Consider the following 21,015-nt stretch of genomic DNA (forward strand, 5'->3'; position numbering starts at 1 on the left):
TTAGAAGCTGGTAACTCTATTGAACTTATCCTCTGCAGCAGAGGGTCCTCCTTTCCTGTGGCGGTCCTCATGAGAGCCAGTTTCATCATAGTGCTTGATGTTTTGTGCAACTGCACTTGAAGAAATGTTCCAGATTGACTGGCTGACCTTCATGTTAAGTAATGATGGACTGTCATTTCTCTTTGTTTTATGAGCTGTTGTTACGCCCCTGAAAACAGGGGAGAAATAATCACGAGAGTGATATGGTATTGTTTTCTCAATGCAACTTTTAGTTCAATCATTTCACAAAAATAACATTACAAAACAACAGAAAAAACATTATACAAATAACACAGCAAAATATATTATTAACAACGCACATGTTCATTCACAATCGACATAAAATGTCAGCTACTCTCAGTACGATGCTATTCTTTGCTACAACCGAGCAGGGCTAATATTACTCTTCAAACTTAACTCTAACTTCCTCAAGATGTTACTAAGACACACCTTAAACACTCTTAACGTTAGCGAGTTATAACATTTAAATTACTCTTTTTTTATCATCAATAACGTACCTGAAAACAGGGGAGAAATAATCACGAGTGATATGGTATTGTTTTCTCAATGCAACTTTTAGTTCAATGAGAAAAGACCGCGATTTCCCCAGGAATATGGGTGGAGACCAGAGCAATCAATCTCCGGCTCATAGATTAAGAGCATTTCGTAGATCACAGATTAACACTTTTAGGCACCACAAAATAAAGTAATCAATATAACGTTTACACATTACTCACAATTCGTACCCTTTGTTTTAGATGTTTTACGATCCTCACATACTATAAACTTAATAATACTTTTTAAATGTATAACAGGCTATGAATATTTCCTTTAGCCTGTCACACTGTTCTTGCCATAATATGGACTTGGCCTTTTACCAAATAGGGCTATCTTCTGTGTACGACCCCTTCCTTGTAACAACACAACTGATTGTCTCAAAAGCATTAAGATGGAAAGAATTCCACAAATGAACTTTTAACAAGGCACACCTGTTAATTGAAACGCTGCCTCATGTAGTTGGTTGAGAGAACGCCAAGTGTGCAAAGCTGTCATCAAAGCAAAGGGTGGCTACTTTGAAGAATCTCAAATATAAAATATATTTTGATTTAACATTTCTTTGGTTACTACATGATTCCATATGTGTTATTTCATAGTTTTGATGTCTTCACTATTATTCTACAATGTAGAAAATAGTGAAAAACCCTGGAATGAGTAGGTGTCCAAACTTTTGACTGGTACTATCTATCTATCTATATATATATATATATATATATATAGTATACAAAACACCTGCTCTTTCCATGACTGACCAGGTGAAAGCTATGATCCCTTATGTCACTTGATAAATCAACTTCAATCAATTTAGATGAAAGGAAGGAGAGGATAAAGAATGATTTGTCAGCCTTGAGACATGAATTATGTACAGTGGGGCAAAGAAGTATTTAGTCAGCCACCAATTGTGCAAGTTCTCCCACTTAAAAAGATGAGAGACCTGTAATTTATCATAGGTACACTTCAACTATGACAGACAAAATGAGAAAAAAAATCCAGAAAATCACATTGTAGGATTTTTAATGAATTTATTTGCAAATTATGGTGGAAAATAAGTATTTGGTCACCTACAAACAAGCAAGATTTCTGGCTCTCACAGACCTGTAACTACTTCTTTAAGAGGCTCCTCTGTCCTCCACTCGTTACCTGCATTAATAGCACCTGTTTGAACTTGTTATCAGTATAAAAGACACATGTCCACAACCTCAAACAGTCACACTCCAAACTCCACTATGGCCAAGACCAAAGAGCTGTCAAAGGACACCAGAAACAAAATTGTAGACCTGCACCAGGCTGGGAAGACTGAATCTGCAATAGGTAAGCAGCTTGGTTTGAAGAAATCAACTGTGGGAGCAATTATTAGGAAATGGAAGACATACAAGACCACTGATAATCTCCCTCGATCTGGGGCTCCACGCAAGATCTCACCCCGTGGGGTCAAAATGATCACAAGAACGGTGAGCAAAAATCCCAGAACCACACGGGGGGACCTAGTGAATGACCTGCAGAGAGCTGGGACCAAAGTAACAAAGCCTACCATCAGTAACACACTACGCCGCCAGGGACTCAAATCCTGCAGTACCAGACGTACTGGCTTAAGCAGGGGGACACATGTCCAGGCCCATCTGAAGTTTGCTAGAGAACATTTGGATGATCCAGAAGAAGATTGGGAGAATATCATATGGTCAGATGAAACCAAAATATAACTTTTTGGTAAAAACTCAACTCGTCGTGTTTGGAGGACAAAGAATGCTGAGTTGCATCCAAAGAACACCATACCTACTGTGAAGCATAGGGGTGGAAACATCATGCTTTGGGGCTGTTTTTCTGCAAAGGGACCAGGACGACAGATCCGTGTAAAGGAAAGAATGAATGGGGCCATGTATCGTGAGATTTTGAGTGAAAACCTCCTTCCATCAGCAAGGGCATTGAAGATGAAACGTGGCTGGGTCTTTCAGCATGACAATGATCCCAAACACACCGCCCGGGCAACGAAGGAGTGGCTTCGTAAGAAGTATTTCAAGGTCCTGGAGTGGCCTAGCCAGTCTCCAGATCTCAACCCCATAGAAAATCTTTGGAGGGAGTTGAAAGTCCTGCATGGAGGAATGGGCCAAAATACCAGCAACAGTGTGTGAAGACTTACAGAAAACATTTGACCTCTGTCATTGCCAACAAAGGGTATATAACAAAGTATTGAGATAAACTTTTGTTATTGACCAAATACTTATTTTCCACCATAATTTGCAAATAAATTCATTAAAAATCCTTCAATGTGATTTTCTGGAGAAAAAAAAATCTAATTTTGTCTGTCATAGTTGTGTACCTATGATGAACATTACAGGCCTCTCATCTTTTTAAGTGGGAGAACTTGCACAATTGATGGCTGACTAAATACTTTTTTGCCCCACTGTATGTGTGCCATTCAGAGCGTGCATGTGCAAGACAAAAAATATAAGTGCCTTTGAACGGGGTATGGAAGTAGGTGCCAGACGCACCGGTTTGTGTCAAGAAGTGCAATGCTGCTGGGTTTTTCACACTCAGTTTCCTGTGTGTATCAAGAATGTCCCATTCCCGAAAGGTCATCCAGCCAACTTCAAAACTATGGGAAGCATTGGAGTCAACATAGGACAGTATCCCTGTGGAACACTTTCAAACACCTTGTAGACAAATTAAGGCTGTTCTGGGAGGGTCCTAATGTTTGGTATACTCAGTGTATATTTTTCAGATAAAAACACTGTCGTTTGTTATTCTGTCATTCATCTGAGCTTAGGCTGAGTTCATGTCCTCCTGAAAGATGCACCGTACTAATCTATTCAAGATGCCATGTTCAGGTCCTTGAATGTTCTGCGAAGGAGTCAATCTACACAGGTCTCGATGTAACCATCCAGGTACATAAATCAGTTCTACCAAATTTCTATCAACGTATTAAATGTGCAACCAGAGGGAAAACAATTCTAGATCACCTGTACTCCACACACAGAGACACGTACAAAGCTCTCCCTCGCCCTCCTTTTGGTAAATCCGACCACAACTATATTCTCCTGATTCCTGCTTACAAGCAAAAATTAAGCAGGAAGCACCAGTGACTCGGTCTATAAAAAAGTGGTCAGATAAAGCAGATGCTAAACTACAGGACTGTTTTGCTATCACAGACTGGAACATGTTCCGGGATTCTTCCGATTGCATTGAGGAGTACACCACATCAGTCACTGGCTTTATCAATAAGTGCATCGAGGACGTCGTCCCCACAGTGACTGTACGTACATACCCCAACCAGAAGCCATGGATTACAGGCAACATTCACACTGAGCTAAAGGGTAGAGCTGATGCTTTCAAGGTGCGGGACACTGACCTGGAAGCTTGCAAGAAATCCTGCTATGCCCTGCAACGAACCATCAAACAGGCAAAGCGTCAATACAGGGCTAAGATTGAATCATACTACACCGGCTCTGACGCTCGTCTTATGTGGCAGGGCCTGCAAACTATTACAGACTACAAAGGGAAGCACAGCTGCGAGCTGCCCAGTGACACAAGCCTACCAGACGAGCTAAATCACTTCTATGCTCGCTTCGAGGCAAGCAACACTGAGGCATGCATGAGAGCAACAGCTGTTCTGTACAACTGTGTGATCACGCTCTCTGTAGCCGACGTGAGTAAGACCTTTAAACAGGTCAACATACACAAGGCTGCGGGGCAAGACGGATTACCAGGACGTGTGCTCCGGGCATGTGCTGACCAACTGGCAGGTGTCAACTGGCAGGTGACTTTTTAACATGTCCCTGATTGAGTCTGTAATACCAACGTGTTTCAAGCAGACCACAATAGTGCCTGTGCCCAAGAACACAAAGGCAACCTGCCTAAATGACTACAGACCCGTAGCACTCACGTCCGTAGCCATGAAGTGCTTTGAAAGGTTGGTAATGGCTCACATCAACACCATTATCTCAGAAACCCTAGACCCAGCCCAATTTGCACACCGCCCAAACAGATCCACAGATGATGCAATCTCTATTGCACTCTACACTGCCCTTTCCCGACTGGACAAAAGGAACACTTATGTGAGAATGCTATTCATTGACTACAGCTCAGCGTTCAACACCATAGTACCCTCAAAGCTCACCACTAAGCTAAGGATATTGGTTCTAAACACCTCCCTCCGCAACTGAATCCTGAACTTCCTAACAGGCCGCCCCCAGGTGGTGAGGGTGGGTAGCAACACATATTCCATGCTAATCAACACTGGAGCTCCACAGGGGTGCGTGCTCAGTCCCCTCCTGTACTCCCTGTTCACCCACGACTGCATGGCCAGGCACAACTCCAACACCCTCATTAAGTTTGCAAACGACAACGATGACACAGCCTATAGGGAGGTCAGAGACCTGGCTGTGTGGTGCCAGAATAACAACCTATCCCTCAACGTAACCAAGACTAAGGAGATGATTGTGGACTACAGGAAAAGGAGGACCGAGCACGCCCCCATTCTCATCGACGAAGCTGTAGTGGAGCAGGTTGAGAGCTTCAAGTTCCTCAGTGTCCACATCAACAACAAACTAGAATGGTCCAAACAAACCAAGACAGTCGTGAAGAGGGCACGACAAAGCCTATTCCCCCTCAGGAAACTATAGATTTGGCATAGGTCCTGAGATCCTCAAAAGTTTCTCCAGCGGCAACATCGAGAGCATCTTGACTGGTTGCATCACTGCCTGGTACGGCAATTGCTCAGCCTCTGACTGCAAGGCACTACAGAGGGTAGTGCGTATGGCCCAGTACATCACTGGGGCTAAGCTGCCTGCCATCCAGGACCTCTACACTAGGCGGTGTCAGAGGAAGCCCTAAAAATTGTCAAAGACCCCAGCCACCCCAGTCATAGACTGTTCTCTCTACTATCGCATGGCAAGCGGTACCGGAGTGCCAAGTCTGGGACAAAAAGGCTTCTCAACAGTTTTTACCCCCAAGCCAAAAGACTCCTGAACAGGTAATCAAATGGCTACCCGGACTATTTGCATTGTGTGCCCCCCCAACCCCTCTTTTTACGTTGTTGCTACTCTGTTTATCATATATGCATAGTCACTTTAACTATACATTCATGTACATATCACCTCAATTGTGCCGACCAACCAGTGCTCCCACACATTGGCTAACTGGGCTATCTGCATTGTGTTCCCCTGCACCCCTTTTACGCTACTGCTACACTCTGTTCATCATATATGGATAGTTACTTAATCATATCTACATGTACATACTACCTCAATCAGCCTGACTAACCGGTGTCTGTATGTAGCCTCGCTGCTGTATATTGCCCGTCTTTTTACTGTTGTTTTATTTCTTTACTTACCTATTGTTCACCTAACACTTTTTTTTGCACAATTGGTTAGAGCCTGTAAGTAAGCATTTCACTGTAAGGTCTACCTACACCTGTTGTATTCGGCGCACGTGACAAATAAACTTTGATTTGTAACCGTGCTTATATCTGGATCCATATCTGGCCTCTGCAGCAGGGTGTCTGTGGGTAGGAAGTGGTGCTCAAACCTCCTCCCACATGGGGCTCGGATGGCAAGGAGTAAACTTCTAGGATCGGGAGTGCCAGGGGATAATACTGGTGGGCTTTCGGTCTTTGGGGTTTTCACACTAAGGTCCAGAGGGTTGGGGTGGGGCAGACCTTGCAAAGTACCTCAGACACGTTGCCTATCTCCGGGTTGCTCTGGGATGATGCCCGGGTCCTCACTGTGGACAGTTGGTTGTCGGACAGACTGAGCTTGGATTTCTTCTCCTCCACACCACTCAAAGACACCCTCCTCTGACACCTTCTTCTCAATTGAGGGGAGGGGCTTGTATTTGTTCCAAGGGAAGGGAAGAGAGGGTAGCTCAGGAACATAGTATGGGACATCGTCCACACTCAGCTGGCTGTGATAGTGGGAAGGAGGCAGCGATCTGACCTGTTGTAGCCCATTGAAGGAGGCTTGGGGATCATTGGTGTGTCGTGGAAGCTGGCAGCCACATCCACGTTTGGAGTGAGGCTCAAGCTGGGTCGACAACGCCCTTTCGAGGACTTTGGCCTGGTCAAATGCATTCTTCTTCACAGGAGTAGAATGGTTTATATGCGACTCAATTCTGAAAGATGGGAGATAGTCAAGAGAGACCTGAAAATACATTGAAGTTTTTCATTTACATTCTTTCTCATCATAGTCACTGTGATGGCATTCTTGCAGAAAGCCACTGGGTGTGCAGACTTTTGTATCATCACTGGTGAAATAAAACATGGCTAGCTAGATAACTATATGTCTGCTCATCGGGGTTGGAGCAAAAGCCTTCATACCCGGTAGCTGCTCAGGAGGAGACTGGCCACCCCTTTTGAGAGCACTGGCCAACTTGTAAGCTGAGCTAGCTAATCGTATTGACATGCCAGTGAGACAACATGTAACGTTAATGCACTTGATTTCCTTGTTGACCAGTTACAGTAGCTAGCAAATTAGCTAGTGTTAGCTAGCTAAGCTGTCAGATCAAAGTAGGTAACAAAGAGAGGACATACTTGCCTCTAGAATAACCGTGCACGATAAGAATAATAGCAAACATATCTGCAGCATACCTTGCATTTTAGCGGATAGATAAATCTCGCTTTTGTTTGTCAACACTCCAGCGGGAAGTTGAGGCTTTTTCAGCAGGCAGCGTCACTCAAATTATCAGCACAGCTATCGTTACCTTGACAACGCTGCTCGCCTCGCACGCTCGCACATCAACAGGTGCCCCCTGGTGCAAGCCAAGGAGCGTGCAGAATCAGTAGCATCCATTCCATTTCTATCACAACTGTCTACAGTCCAGACAGAGATGTTTTGCACTGTGCAAGAACTGTAATTGAAACATTACACCAGATTTAACACTAATATCCTTCTTCAATCTTAGGTTATATAACATCAAGACAAAGGGATAGAGATGCAGAAATCATTGCAGAAATAGAACAAAAACAACATAGCTTAGGCCTATCATGTCACAGTGTATAATGTTTAACTTAATTCATAGTCAACAGAAAACATTTAAAACTGTAAAATAACTGGTTTATATTTCAAAAAATAAAATGTCTATCTTGAGATTTAACAAGACAGGCACACAACCTTTAAATCTGCTAGTGCATTTGTAATGATACAAAACCTACAAAACCTACTAGAGATAAACTATGATGCATACTTAAAGTACATTAAGGAGAAAATGTAATGCCAGAAACGTGTGTTGAACAAAAACAGCACTGGAAGCCATAGAATTACATTTAGAAAGAAACCTATGGGTAATGTTGCCTTATATCATAATGTATAATGTACATATTATATACAATAATAATCCCCTCCTTATACACCATAAATGGTCACCAAGAAAAGATCCAGAGCAGCATGGCTTGCCAGCATTGATGTGCTGGTTGGACCACTAGAGCTACAGTAGCTTGGTGGTCACAGATCAGTTCATGCAGTCTTACCAACTCCTATGAACAATTCCATTGGAGTTGGTAAGACACAAACAGATCTAGGACCACCAGGCTACTACTACAGTACTTTCTGCCTACTAGGGCAACTCCAGTATGTTGTTCTGGGCATACAGGTCCTCTGTCACTTGGTATACCTCAGAGATGAGAGGCAGGGTGTCCCCTAGCACAGCCATGACCTGCTCTGGGCTACCTACATTCATCACATCAAAGAGCGTAGCACGACCTGGGAGAGCCCAGAACGCTGTGCCGGCAGCCTTGCGGATGATCCATGCATGGTGCTGGGCGAGGGACTCATTATAGGCCTCAGAGCACATGACCGAGGTATTGCTGTCCTCAGTGCTGGTTTGTAGCCTCTCCAGGAATAGCTCCAGCCAGCGCAGGGCACGGTGCAGCCTCAGGAGGGTGCGGCAGCCGGACTCTGGGAAACTGCCTCTCTTGGTCAGGTCCACCAGTTGGCTGTCCAGTTCATACTTGACCATAGACTGGATGGTGACGTAGTGGGCCCCATTCTCACCATTCAGATGGTTGACCAGGATTTGGATCTTGTTGACAGCATCCTTGGAGATGAAGGAAAACACACTCCCCAGGCAGTTCATGAATCTGGAAATAAAGGACAATAAACACATTTTAATCATACACATAAAAGCCATTTTATTGGACTACCATGATGCATTCATATATAAGCCTACCCAACCCAAGTCTTCAAATATGTCATTATTCTAAATAACTTTATTTTGAAACAACCAGAATCATTTACACTGAGATAAATTATGACTTTTTTTAAGGATACCTAACTAGATTATGTGCATAAACTGATTAGTACGGCTTGCCAACTATGCCAGACTCAAGGATTTATTTACATTAGCCCAATGCCAAGGCTAAATCAAATGAAAGTTTATTGTGTGTATAAACAGTGTAGCAAAAATGCAATGTACAGTAGTAGATACAGTATATTAAAATTAGCTATGTGAGAATACAGTAGACATATATGAATATACATTGTGAAAAACTGTATAAATGAAACTGGAAGTGTCCAAATCAACACAGTTTAGCAGATGTTAAAGCAGGTGCAGCAAAATGCTTATGTTACTAGCTCCTAGCAATAAAGCAATAAAATGTCAAACAAGTAAACAAAGAAATTATCAGTCTATAATTTTAATGGTAGGTTAATTTGAACAGTGAGAGACAGAATAACGACAAAAAAATCCAGAAAAACGCATGTCAAAAATGTTATAAATTTATTTGCATTTTAATGAGGGAAATAAGTATTTGACCCCTCTGCAAAACATGACTTAGTACTTGGTGGCAAAACCCTTGTTGGCAATCACAGAGGTCAGACGTTTCTTGTAGTTGGCCACCAGGTTTGCACACATCTCAGGAGGGATTTTGTCCCACTCCTCTTTGCAGATCTTCCCCAAGTCATTAAGGTTTCGAGGCTGATGTTTGGCAACACGAAACTTCAGCTCCCTCCACAGATTTCCTATGGGATTAAGGTCTGGAGACTGGCTAGGCCACTCCAGGACCTTAATGTGCTTCTTCTTGAGCCACTCCTTTGTTGCCTTGGCAGTGTGTTTTGGGTTATTCTGTCTCTCACTGTTCAAATAACCCTACGATTAAAATTATAGACTGATCATTTCTTTGTCAGTGGGCAAATGTACAAAATCAGCAGGGGATCAAATACTTCCCCCCCTCACTGTACAGTATATACACCGGATTAATTTACACAAGATATACTAAGAATGATATGTACAGCAGTAGACATATAACAGTCATGTCAAGAATCATGTATATAAATAAATATGTGGTGTGTATAAACAGTGTAACTAAAATGCAAGAGTAGTAGAAATATTAGAATGAGCTATGTCGAGAATACAGTACTTAAATACACAATACAAAACCCCATGGAAAAATGTTTTGAATTGCAGGAGATTAGCTTCTGGACTCTTTAAACATACAGTACACTACCGTTCAAAAGTTTGGGGTCACTTAGAATCCCGGAGTTGCCTCTTCACTGTTGACGTTGAGACTGGTGTTTTGCGGGTACTATTTAATGAAGCTGCCAGTTGAGGACTTGTGAGGTGTCTGTTTCTCAATCTAGACACTCTAATGTACTTGTCCTCTTGCTCAGTTGTGCACCGGGGCCTCCCAATCCTCTGTCTATTCTGGTTAGAGCCAGTTTGCGCTGTTCTGTGAAGGGAGTAGTACACAGCGTTGTACGAGATCTTCAGTTTCTTCGCAATTTCTTGCATGGAATAGCCTTCATTTCTCAGAACAAGAATAGACTGACAAGTTTCAGAAGAAAGTTCTTTGTTTCTAGCTATTTTGAGTCTGTAATCGAACCCACAAATGCTGATGCTCCAGATACTCAACTAGTCTAAAGAAGGCCAGTTTTATTGCTTCTTTAATCAGAACCACAGTTTTCAGCTGTGCTAACATAATTGCAAAATAGTTTTCTAATGATCAATTAGCCTTTTAAAATTATAAACTTGGATTTGCTAGCACAAAGTGCCATTGGAACATAGGAGTGATGGTTGCTGATAATGGGCCTCTGTATGCCTATGTAGATATTCCATTATTTGTATTTATTTTTTTGTTTATTTATTTTTTTAATCGGCCATTTCCAGCTACAATAGTGATTTACAACATTAACAGTGTCTACACTGTATTTCTGATCAATTTGATGTTATTTTAATGGATTATTTTTTTGGCTTTTCTTTCATAAACAATGACATTTCTAAGTGACCCCAAACTTTTGAACGGTAGTGTAAATGTATGTGAATAAACCGTATGTGAAAAACCAGTACGTGAATAAAAAGGTGTGGATAGAAGTAGTTATATAGGATGAGTCGTGAATAGAATACAGTATATACATATAAAGTGGGTAGAACAGTATGTAAACATTATTAAAGTGAGCAGTGTTCAATGGCTCTAGGTACATAGGGCAGCAGTCTAAGTTCCAGGGTAAAGTACAGGGTAGTAGATGGTTAGTGAGTGTCTAAGGTGCATGGCAGGTTACTGGGCACAGACCGGCTTGTGGTGACTGTTTAACAGTCGGATGGCCTGGAGGTAGAAGCTGTTTATCAGTCTTTTGGTCCCAGCTTTGATGCACCTGTACTGTCTCCGCTTTATAAATGGTAGCGGAGTGAACAGACCATGGCTCGGGTGCCCAAGGTCCTCCTTAGGGGTCTTCTAGGCCTTGCTGTGACACCGGGTGCTGTAACGTTAGATGTCCTGGAGGGTAGGTAGTTTACCAGCTACCAGTAATTACCTGAGTATCTAGGCTTACTGTAGCATTTAAAAGACTTACCTTACGAGACCACGCCACCCTGCTACGTAATGCTCAAGGAATACTTCTTTGTGTTCAGAGAGGCATGACTTAAAAGTGTCAAGAACCTCTTGTAAAGTGAATTTCAGATCCTCCAATGCTACAGCCATGGCTACCCGGAAGTACGTCTAAAAATGAACAATAATAAACAGTAGCGATTTTAGAAGCTTGACTGGTTTCTATTTAACCTCTGATCTTTGATAACCGATCATAATAACACATTTCTACCAAAATTATGCATTCTGATAACCCCTTGCAGACCCTGTTTGTCCAGATAACCAAACCACAGTGCGCAGGTCTGCGCCGGTCCGAAGCGCGTGAGCACTGCAGTTCCAAAGTGAGTCGATAATGGCGCGTGAAGTGCGTTGTAAAACAGTAGAAGAACCGTCACTAGTAGCACTAGCAAAAACACACGCTGCTACCCCATCGTTCAAAAACAAAACAGCTTCTGGCAGCCATTTATCCAGCGAGCTAAATATTTTTTTTCTTTACAGAGGAGGCTTTATCCACCACAATTTAGCCGCTAGTGTCACCTAGTTGGCATGTCTACGTTTTAATTTCTAGCTAACTAACCAGCTAGCTAGTAGCTACTTGAACTAGCTAACGCTAGTAAAGTTAGCTAACTTTAGAGTTCTAGGTAGCTACTTTATCGACCACATTTAGTTTGAATACCCAGCCAGGATGCCTGAGATAAAAGTGACACCACTGGGTAAATATCACATTTTTATCTGCATGTACGGGCAGACATTTCTCCCTAACATGAAATAATGACTGTTGCGCATGCATAGATAGGTTCGTTACAATATCTTAGAGCAGATCAATGGTGGTAACGTTACTCTCTTTGATTATAACGTAACATGAAGAACTTCCAATCTTGAAGGTCAGCTAAACGACATATTGTGAAATTAACATGGATGAGATGTTCATTTGTGTATCTCATCCTCTTGTTTCCTATCAGGTGCTGGACAAGATGTTGGCCGTAGCTGCATCCTTGTCTCTATTGGGGGCAAAAACATTATGCTTGACTGTGGGATGCACATGGGCTTCAATGATGACGTAAGTAGATCCACAGTGTGCTAACAAGTATGCAATTATATGTCAGTAGATCCACTGTTCTCAATTTGACAGTCAAATACACTTTAGGTTCCTTTGGTGTTCTGTTATTGTGCCATTGTTCTTTTCAGAGAAGATTCCCAGATTTCTCTTACATAACACAACAAGGACGTCTGACAGAATTCTTGGACTGTGTAATTATCAGGTTTGTGGTCTTTATATGGCACTTAGCTATATCTAGGTACTACTCTTCTCTTCAGCAAGAGAAACAACCTTATCAGGCTCAACACAAAGAGAAAGAGCTTTCTCCCGCTCAAGGGCATTCTATCTTTTGATTGATTTCATCTTCTATATTTTAACTGATTACTCACACTAACTCTCCTAGTCATTTCCACTTGGACCACTGTGGTGCTCTGCCGTACATGAGTGAGATGGTGGGCTACGATGGCCCCATCTACATGACCCACCCCACCAAGGCCATCTGCCCTATCCTGCTGGAGGACTTCAGGAAGATCACTGTGGACAAGAAGGGCGAAACCAACTTCTTCACATCCCAGATGATCAAGGACTGCATGAAGAAAGTAGTCCCTTTGAACCTCCACCAGACTGTCCAGGTATACAGTCCTGATATGTACCTTTTTAATTGATAAAGTCAGGTTTTAGAAGTACTCCAAGTGTAGCCTGGTTCCATATCTATTTGTGTGGTCTTGCCAACTCCCATGGTCATTGTTTGGTATGACAATGATCATAGCAGTTGGCAAGACAGGACAAACAGACCTGGAACCAGGCTACTCCAAGGGTATAATGCATTACTTTCTCAATAATGGCCAAGAAACCACATTTGGAGGTTGTATTAGGGTATGGAATGATGTATTGCGTTCATTCTGTCATGGTTTCTTAGGTGGATGATGAGCTGGAGATCAAGGCTTACTATGCAGGCCACGTCCTAGGAGCTGCTATGGTGCAGATCAAAGTAGGATCTGAGTCTGTGGTCTACACTGTGAGTATTAGCCCATTAATAGAACTGGGCTTATTATTGATCAATGCATGAATCATGTGATTTCTTTGAAGTAACTTATCCTTACTTGCTTTTGCAGGGTGACTATAACATGACGCCAGACAGACATTTAGGGTAAGTGGTGATTTATTGTGTGTTTCGTGCAACATGATTTAGATCCATGCCTATGTGTTCCATAATAAACCATTTGTATTTTGTTGTCATAGGGCTGCGTGGATCGATAAGTGTCGGCCAGACATCCTCATCTCAGAGTCCACCTACGCCACCACCATCCGTGACTCTAAGAGGTGCAGGGAGAGGGACTTCCTGAAGAAAGTACACGAGACAGTGGAGAGAGGGGGGAAGGTGAGGGCCACCACACAGGTTTTTTCTGTCCATATTTCTGTCCATATACATTCTGTCTCTCCAGTACTTGTGTCCTAAAATATTAAATGTTGTGCTCTCAGGTTCTGATTCCGGTCTTTGCCTTGGGTAGAGCTCAGGAATTGTGCATTCTATTGGAAACATTCTGGTAAGGTTTCTTTTCCAAATTCGATTAGCATTAGTTTAGCTAGTGTTCTTTTTTTAAGATGATGTTCATTTTGTGTCTTGATGACTGGATAAGCAATCGGGGAATGATGTAAAAGCCTCTCCTCTCCTTCCACAGGGAACGGATGAACATGAAAGCGCCCATCTACTTCTCCACGGGGCTCACAGAGAAAGCCAATCACTACTACAAACTCTTCATCACCTGGACCAATCAGAAGATCAGAAAAACCTTTGTACAGAGAAACATGTTTGAGTTCAAACACATTAAGGCCTTTGATCGCTCCTACGCAGACAATCCTGGACCAATGGTGGAGAAACATCACCATCATATTTGCATGCTACTACTAAAACCTTTTTCACAGTTGGAACCGTTTAATGTTTAGGCATTGATATGCTTTAGATAAAGACAAGTCCAATGATTTGTCCATTATAGAAGCTATTCTTCTTACCCCAGTGAATATTCTACATAGTCATTGGAGACCCGTTGTCTAAAAAGTAAAACATCTGACGCACACCCAAAAATGTTTGTGAGGATGCTGACTAATGGAGAGTAAACTATATAAAAATCCAGAGCATACTATATTCTCCCAAAAATGTCATGGGTAAACCTTTTTTTTTTTTTTAAACAGGTGTATCCAGGTGAAAGCTATGATCTGTTATTGATGTCACCTTTTAAATCCACTTCAATTAGTGTAGAAGACAGGTTAAAGAAAAAAATTGACATGGATTGTGTGTGTGCCATTCAGAGGGTGAATGGGCAACACAAAAGATTTAAGTGCCTTTGAACGGGATATGGTAGTAGGTGCCAGGCGCACTGGTTTGAGTGTGTCAAGAACCGCAACGCTGCTGGGTTTTTCACGTTCAACAGTTTCCCGTGTGTCAAGAATGGTCCACCACCCAAAGGACATCCAGCCAACTTGACACAACTGTGGGAAGCATAGGAGTCAACATGGGCCGTCATCTCTGTGGAACACTTTCGACAGAGTTCATGTCCCTACGAAAGGCAAAAGGGGGTGCAACTCAATATTAGGAAGGTGTTACTAATGTTTTCTACACTCAGTGTAGAGTGTGCAACTTTATTGATTTTATAGTTTTTATGAATGGCATTGTTGAAATAACACTACTGAAATGTGTGTGTTCCCTCAGGTGGTCTTTGCCACCCCAGGAATGCTGCATGCTGGTCAGTCTCTACAGATATTCAAGAAGTGGGCTGGCAACGAGAAGAATATGGTAAGTCCCATTTGAGATATGGCATTTACGGAGCAGTGTGTTTTTTGTGAAATTGGGCGAAAATCAATTATATTTTTAATTTTCTGTTAATCAGATCATCATGCCTGGGTATTGTGTGCAAGGCACCATCGGACACAAGATCCTGAATGGTCAAAAAAAACTGGAGATGGAGAATAGACAAACGGTAATGCAAGATAGTATTTGATTGTATTTAACTTAATGTATAATCATGATTTTACTGCAGTAATAGATATCAAATGGACAAAGTGAAATTGAGAGATGTGAGCCGGCTGTTGTCGTTTGTCTGCTGACCCTTGACCTTTGCCATCTGTGACCCCTGCAGTTGGAGGTGAAGCTGCAGGTGGAGTACATGTCGTTCAGCGCCCATGCAGACGCTAAGGGCATCATGCAGCTCATCCGCATGGCAGAGCCTCGCAACATGCTGCTGGTGCACGGAGAGGCCAAGAAGATGGAGTTCCTCAAGGACAAGATTGAGCAGGAGTTCAGTGAGTGACACCTGGATGTCCTTGTAACAATATTTACTTCAAGAATGTTAGGGCTTCAGAGAGAAGGATATATATATATATATACTGTACCAGTGTTTCCCTAACTTTTTATAGTCCTGTACCCCTTCAAACATTCAACCTCCAGCTGCGTACCCCCTAGCACCAGGGTCAGCGCACTCTCAAATGTTTTTTGCCATCATTGTAAGCCTGCCACACACACACTATACGATACATTTATTAAACATAAGAATTTGTGTTTTTGTCACAACCCAGCTCGTGGGAAGTGACAAAGAGCTATAGGACCATGGCACAAGTAATAATATCATAATAATCAATAATTTTGCTCTTTATTTAACCATCTTACATATAAAACCTTATTTGTTCATTGAAAATTGTGAATATCTCACCACAGGTTAATGAGAAGGGTGTGCTTGAAAGGATGCACATAACTCTGCAACATTGCTGCAATATTGTATTGGAGAGAGTCTGTCTTAAACAATTTTCTACACACAGTCTGTGCCTGTATTTAGTTTATGCTAGTGAGGGTCGAGAATCAACTCTCACATAGGTACGTGGTTTCAAAGGGCATCTGTGTCTTAACAGTGCAATTTTCCAAGGCAGGATACTCTGATCCTGAAATCTGGCAGTGGCTTCTGATTAAGTAACATTTTCACAGAACCGCTTGTTTCAATGAGTCTCTCTTGTTCAGATATCGGTAAGTGGACTGGAGGCAGGGCATGAAAGGGATAACGAATCCAGTTGTTTGTGTCATCCATTTCGGGAAAATACCTGCGTAATTGCGCACCAACTCACTCAGGTGCTTCACTATATCACATTTGACATTGTCCGTAAGCTTGTTCATTTGCACACAAAATCATACAATGATGGAAAGACCTGTGTTTTGTCCTTGTTAATGCAGACAGAGAAGAGCTTTAACTTCTTAATCATAGTCTCAATTTTGTCCCGCACATTGAATATAGTTGCGGAGAGTCCCTGTAATCCTAGACTTAGATTGTTCAGGCGAGGAAAAAACATCACCCAGATGGGCCAGTCGTGTAAGAAACTCATCATCATGCAAACTGTCAGACGAGTGGAAAATGATGGTCCGTAAAAAGAACTTGAAGCTTGTCTGTCAATTTAAAAAAACGTGTCAATACTTTGCCCCTTGATAACCAGCGCACGTTGTAAAATGTATGTTGTTAAAGTGCTACATGGCCGCTTCCCATATCATTGCATAGTGCAGAAAATACACGAGAGTACAGGGGCCTTGCTTTAACAAAGTTAACCATTTTCACTGTAGTGTCCAAAACGTCTTTCAAGCTGTTAGGCATTCCCTTGGCAACAAAAGCCTCTCGGTGGGTGCTGCAGTGTCCCCAAGTGGCATCGGGAGCAACTGCTTCCACGCGCGTTACCACTCCACTATGTCTCTCTGTCATGGCTTTTGCGACATCAGTACAGATACCAACACTTCTTGACCACCAAAGTCCATTTGATGTCACAAAGCTGTCCAGTACTTTAAAAATATTCTCTCCTGGTTTGCAGAAGAGGATGTCTTCCTTAATTGACCCCCCATAAACATAACAGACATATACCAGGAGCTGTGCCAGGCCTGCCAAGTCTGCTGTAATGCATAGAATTCACTGGCTTGTATGCAAAGCAGTAATTGTTTCAAAACATCTCCTGCCATGTAACTGATGCATCGTGAAACAATAGTATTGGGGCTTGCCTGTCCAAGCCCCTCGGTAGCTCACCATATAAGACACTTCTAATCCCTTCTTATTCATGATATCTGTTGCTTTTATACATGTCTTACTACTGGAAAGGTGTCTTAATTCTCGCTCCAAAAACTCTTGTGGCTTGTTTTTCAAATTGGCATGTTTTGTTTCTAAATGTCTGCACAAGAGTGATTTAAAAAAAAATTGAGTCATGAGATAATACTTTTCCACATATAACACAATGTGGCTGAGAAAAGGCACGACTCCCAATATAAGTGTACTCCAAATCAATGTAGTTCTCATCATATTTACGCCTCTTCGATGGTCCAATGTCCCTGTCTATTGTTCGTTGCTTTCCTGGGTAAGGGGGCAGTAGCTCTTTGACTGCATCAGATTCACAACTGTCAGTGTCCATGCTAGCTGGGCTAACAACAAATGTAGAATTACTGATGCTAGCATTGGATGTGCTCGTGGAAGCAGAACAGCTTGTGTAGTACTGTAGTACTGCTGGTAGTACTTTTTTAAAATCCATTTTCGAGCAAACGGAATGAGCAGCAGCTACGTTTGGCTTCATTGGTGCGTAACCCTGGGGATATTATTTATTATATATTTTTTAACCTTTTTTAAACTAGGCAAGTCAGTTAGAACAAATTCTTATTTACAATGGCAGCCTAGAAACTGCCTTGTTCAGGGTCAGCCTGGGGATTCGATCTAGAAACCTTTCGGTTACTGGCACAATGCTCTAACTACTAAGCTACCTGCCGCCCCATGACATTGTGTTGTTATTTCACATGACTGGGCAATGGGCGCAGCCGTGGGTGGGCCTGGGAGGACATAGGTCCACCCACTGGGGAGCCTGGCCCAGCCAATCAGAATGAGTTATTCCCCACAAAAGTATATTCAAAAAAATATTCCCCCTTTATGGTAGATAAATTAACATACAATTCTCTAGCAACAGCTCTGGTAGACATTCCTGCAGTCAACACGCCAATTGCACACTCCCTCAACTTGAAACATCTGTGGCATTGTGTTATGTGACACACATTCACATTTTAGAGTGGCCTTTTATTGTTCCCAGCACAAGGTGCACCTGTGTAATAATCATGCTGTTAATCAGCTTCTTGATATGCCACACCTGTCAGGTGGATGAATTATCTTGGCAAAAGGGGAAATGTACACTAACAGGGATGTAAAACTAATTTGTGCACAAAATTGGAACAACATGTGCGTATGGAACATTTCTGGTATCTTTTATTTCAGCTCATGAAACATGGGACAGACACTTTACATGTTGCGTTAATATTTTTGTTCAGTGTAGAATTGCATTATGTGCCAAATAGGTTTGAGGATCTTGTTAGGAGCACTGGGTAGTGTTCAGTAGGACACAGTGTAGCAAAGTGTTATGCAACAGAAAATGAAAATCTGTCTTCTTATTGGACAAGTAAGTGCATGTTCAACCTCCCTCTTTTTAACTTAATTTGAAAAAAATTATCTCCCTACTGAACACAGCTCTGGTATTATGCCTCATTCGTCTTTCTTTGTGAATGACAGCCATCAACTGCTTCATGCCAGCCAACGGTGAGACGACCACTGTGATCACCAACCCCAGTGTCCCAGTGGACATCTCACTCAACCTGCTCAAGAGGGAGATGGCCCTTGGAGGTATTGTTCAGTACATCTTAGTCAATCTTGATCTAGCTCACTCTCCCAGTGGATGTGTCTGTTATTCACTGTTTGACTGCTATGCGCCACAGGCCCCTTACCTGACCCGAAAAAGCCTCGTACCATGCACGGGACCCTGATCATGAAGGATAATGTAAGTTCTGAATTCCACCAACTGCCATTCATACAACGTAGTGATACTCTGATTTATATATTTATGATAGAAAACTTAACTATGGCCTTGCCTAGCTAATTCAGCCTTGTGAGTGACCTCTTGTTGCCCTGTGTTCCGCTCTCTCTTTCTCTCTCTCCACCGTGTTCTACCCTCCTGTGTTTCCCCTGGGTGTAGAGTCTTCGTCTGGTCACTCCAGAACAGGCTCTAAAGGAGTTGGGCCTCAACGAGCACCAGCTCCGCTTCACCTGCCGAGTACAGCTCCAGGACCCACACAGTGACCCCGACACTCTCAGCAGAATCTACACACACCTCAAGAGGTACCGTAAGACCGAGTTTACAATTTTTATTGTGTTTTCAAGTTCTTATTTGGTTAAAGCTTGGGCGTAAAAGGCACATAGTTTGTTTGATCTTCTGCAAAAAAAATGTATAATTTGTATTCACAGTACTCAGGTCTGATCCACTAACACACCTTCATATAATAATATGAATTACTATTTCTTCTGTCTCTGTTCTAGTGTGCTGAAAGGTTATACCATCCAGCACCTCCCAGATGGGACCGTCATGGTGGAGTCCATTGTGATCAAGGTGTCCTCCTCAGCTGAAGAGCCCAACACCAAGGTGCTGCTGCTCTCCTGGAGCTACCAGGTAAGGAGGGCGGCTGTTGAAAATGAGTGTGAGCTATTGTGACGGACCACAGTGTCTGCTTAGCAGTATAGTTTCCTCCCTGTCTGGGTACACTGTCCGTACAACGTATCGAACTAGGGTCCTCTGCCTCACAAACGCACGTGTCTGCACATTCGACAACATACCAGCCATTTACGCCACTGAAAAGCTAGCAATTCAGTGATGGGGGGGGCATTTTTTCAAACTGTGGAGTGAGCTTACGTTCCAATCTGAACTACAGTATGTAACACTATACACACTAAGGTGTAGCCCACAACCTTGGAGGGCCTGTGGGTGGGTTTCTATACTGTGTGGCACAAGTCACTGTCACTATGTCTTGTGACGCGCTTCTAGTTAACCAAAACCAATCCAAATCCTTTTATCCTATGTTTATTTCAACACAATATGTTTGAAATATGTTATGTGTTATTTGTAGGATGAAGATCTGGGGAGCTTTCTGTCTACTCTGCTGAAGAAAGGACTTCCATCAGGGCTGTCTTCAATGTGATGTAGTTCAGATCGGTGGCAGGGGGCAGAGTGTTGGGCCAGTAATCGAAAGATCGCTGGTTTGAATCTTTGAGCCGAGTAGGTGAAACATTTTTCTGTGCCCTTGAGCAAGGCACTTAACCCTAGTTGCTCCTGTAAATCGCTCTGGATAAGAGTGTCTGCTAAATGACTAAAATGTAAACGATCCCAATGTGTAGCTTACTGTAAAGGTTAGTCTCAATGTTGTACAAAGCTGATTTGAATAAATCTTTTTATAAGAATAAAGTGTTACTGAACTCTATTTATATTGATATAATCCATGTCATTAATTGTTAATACGCAACAAGTAATTGCATTGTCATTATGTGAGCTGTTAAAGGTCCAATGCAGCAGTTTTTATCTCGATATCAAATCATTTCTGGGTAATAATAAAGTACCTCCCTGTGAATGTTTTAAATTAAAATGGTAAAAAAATTTACAAAAATAGCTTATTAGCAAAGAGCAATTTTTCAAGCAAGCAAGTTTGGGTTCACTTAGAAATGTCCTTGTTTTTTAAAGAAAAGCACGTTTTTTGTCCATTAAAATAACA

General features: G+C 42.3%; 2 protein-coding genes and 1 pseudogene across 2 annotated transcripts; 1 reads left to right on the plus strand and 2 right to left on the minus strand.

The window, feature by feature from the left end:
- Positions 1-3,357: 3,357 nt before the first annotated feature.
- On the minus strand, positions 3,358-6,661 carry LOC139417357 (UBX domain-containing protein 10-like; annotated as a pseudogene).
- Positions 6,662-7,419: 758 nt separating this feature from the next.
- On the minus strand, positions 7,420-11,700 carry LOC139416736 (ceramide-1-phosphate transfer protein-like). The gene is made up of 2 exons (XM_071165769.1): positions 11,373-11,700; positions 7,420-8,665 (listed from the first exon to the last, which is right to left on the minus strand). The coding sequence occupies exons 1-2, from the start codon at positions 11,498-11,500 to the stop codon at positions 8,143-8,145; spliced, it is 651 nt and encodes a 216-aa protein (XP_071021870.1). The 5' UTR covers positions 11,501-11,700; the 3' UTR covers positions 7,420-8,142.
- Positions 11,701-11,718: 18 nt separating this feature from the next.
- On the plus strand, positions 11,719-20,711 carry LOC139416737 (integrator complex subunit 11). Its single transcript, XM_071165770.1, has 17 exons — positions 11,719-12,099; positions 12,349-12,446; positions 12,575-12,648; positions 12,829-13,057; positions 13,345-13,443; positions 13,541-13,575; positions 13,668-13,806; positions 13,908-13,972; positions 14,108-14,297; positions 15,136-15,219; positions 15,314-15,403; positions 15,563-15,725; positions 18,992-19,102; positions 19,195-19,256; positions 19,452-19,594; positions 19,793-19,922; positions 20,377-20,711. The coding sequence occupies exons 1-17, from the start codon at positions 12,072-12,074 to the stop codon at positions 20,446-20,448; spliced, it is 1,812 nt and encodes a 603-aa protein (XP_071021871.1). The 5' UTR covers positions 11,719-12,071; the 3' UTR covers positions 20,449-20,711.
- The last annotated feature ends 304 nt before the right edge of the window (positions 20,712-21,015 follow it).

Source organism: Oncorhynchus clarkii, chromosome 9 (assembly GCF_045791955.1).
Source record: "Oncorhynchus clarkii lewisi isolate Uvic-CL-2024 chromosome 9, UVic_Ocla_1.0, whole genome shotgun sequence".
NCBI lineage: Eukaryota > Metazoa > Chordata > Actinopteri > Salmoniformes > Salmonidae > Oncorhynchus > Oncorhynchus clarkii.